Source organism: Bison bison, unplaced genomic scaffold (genome assembly GCF_000754665.1).
Source record: "Bison bison bison isolate TAMUID 2011002044 unplaced genomic scaffold, Bison_UMD1.0 scf7180017864383, whole genome shotgun sequence".
Classification (NCBI taxonomy): Eukaryota; Metazoa; Chordata; class Mammalia; order Artiodactyla; family Bovidae; genus Bison; species Bison bison.
The window spans coordinates 1,866,893-1,868,546 of record NW_011494955.1 but is presented as its reverse complement, the minus strand read 5'-3'; the positions used below and the strand labels follow the sequence as shown (position 1 = coordinate 1,868,546).

Below are 1,654 nucleotides of genomic sequence, written 5' to 3'. Positions count from 1 at the left end.
ATCCCTTGCAACTAGATGTCACCATGTGACCGTCTCTGGCCAATGAGCTGTGAGGAAAAGTGATCTGGGCTTCTTGTAGGAGTCACCCTTTGAAGGACTGAAGCATGTCTTCCTCTCTCCTCATCCCCCTACTTGCCCCGAACCAGAATGTGGACTGGGTGTCGGGGTGAGCCCTCTCCAGCCACGTGGCACAGAGCACCGAGGTCAAAGGACCCTGGCTGCCCAACTCCACAGAGCTGCACCGCCCCGGTCCTGGGAGTTTCACACACAGACCACACACAGCCTTGAGAGAGACAGCAAGTTGGGTTTATTGAAGCCGCTGTATTGGGGGATTTTACACTACGGTAGCCCAGCATGCATGATTCGGGGGCGCGCGGTCAGGAGCGGGAAGCGGAGGGCCCTCAGCGTTTAGGAAGCAGTGACGAAGCTGAGGCAGCACAGGGGGCACTCGCACACCTTGACCTCGCGGAACTCCAGCACAGGCATAGGGACGACGGTGCAATTCGGGTCCGATTTCGAACCGTCAGGAGCCGCCTGGGGCTCGGGCTCGGGCTCCGGCTCGGGCTCGGGCTCAGGCTCAGCGTCATCCGGTTCCAGGTAGTAGCTGAAGCAGACACTCGGCTGGAAGGAAAGAGAACAAAGAAACAAGAGGGGAATGTCAGTGTCACACTGGTGACATTTTGGGGTCTTGTCATTCCTTGCAGAGTGTGTGTGGGGGGGGGCATCCTGTGCTTTGCAGAATCTTGAGTACCATCAATATTATATCTAAATATATATTTAAAAAAACATGCAAATAGAATATGTGGCAACACTCGGTGAATTTTGATAATCTTTGTACTGTTTTTTAAAAAATCTTGGATTCTCACATTAATTCCTAATACGAAAACTTCTTTAAGAGTAGTACTAGTCGCACTAGTAGGTAAGACATTCTCGCAGGCAATCTGACCCAGGGCTTCCCCTGACCTCTCCCCAAGGGCCTCCTGGTTCTCACCAGGGTCTCTCCAGCCTCCCCTCCTGCCTGTTAAGAAGACCCAGAGACAGAGCAGACGCCTCATTGGCCAAGGGTGAGTCACGTGCCCAGCCCAGGCCCAATCACTGGGAATCTTGGCACTGCCGGCTCTGATTGGTCAGGGACGTAGGCTCTGATTGGTTAGGGACGTACCTGGAGCTGGTCTGAGGATGGGATCAAATCCATCCAAAGTGCGTGGGGACAGGAGCGCCCCCCAGAAAAGTCAAGGGGGTTAGTAGGAGAAGGAGGACTGGTACCCAGGTAGACAAGGCCATGCTTGCCTCCGCAGGAAGGACCGTTCCCTAATTCATTTCTTCATTTAATCAGCCCGAGTGTATACAGTGGCTGACACTGGTTACATCTGATCTAGACAGGGGATATGTCACTGAACAACTTCTCTAGGAGGGGAGACAGATGATGAACACACAGATTCAAGGTATGTTCTTAGGTAGCAATAATTATCTGATGAAAATTCAGCATGGCAGGGGGTTAGAGAGAAATGGTGCAAAAGTGAGCAAGGGAGGCTTCGTGGAGGAGGTGGCATTGGAGCCGAGATTGGAATTTAGGAAACAGAAGGAAGGCAGGAAAGAGGGCAACACCCCCCAGAGGATGGTGGCCATATCCTGGGGGGGGGGGGGGGGGGGG

At 53.4% G+C, this 1,654-nt stretch overlaps 1 protein-coding gene across 1 annotated transcript in view; it reads right to left on the bottom strand.

Annotated features, from left to right (window-relative positions):
* Positions 1 to 333: 333 nt before the first annotated feature.
* Positions 334 to 1,654, bottom strand: part of LOC105001666 — a 6,428-nt gene continuing 5,107 nt past the window's right edge. Inside the window, exons 4-5 of the mRNA XM_010858050.1 lie at positions 867 to 1,018; positions 334 to 621 (exon numbers count right to left, since the gene is read on the bottom strand). Of these exons, the coding sequence (XP_010856352.1) occupies positions 409 to 621; positions 867 to 1,018 (365 nt within the window). The 3' untranslated portion in view covers positions 334 to 408. The remainder of the gene's footprint in view (positions 622 to 866; positions 1,019 to 1,654) is intronic.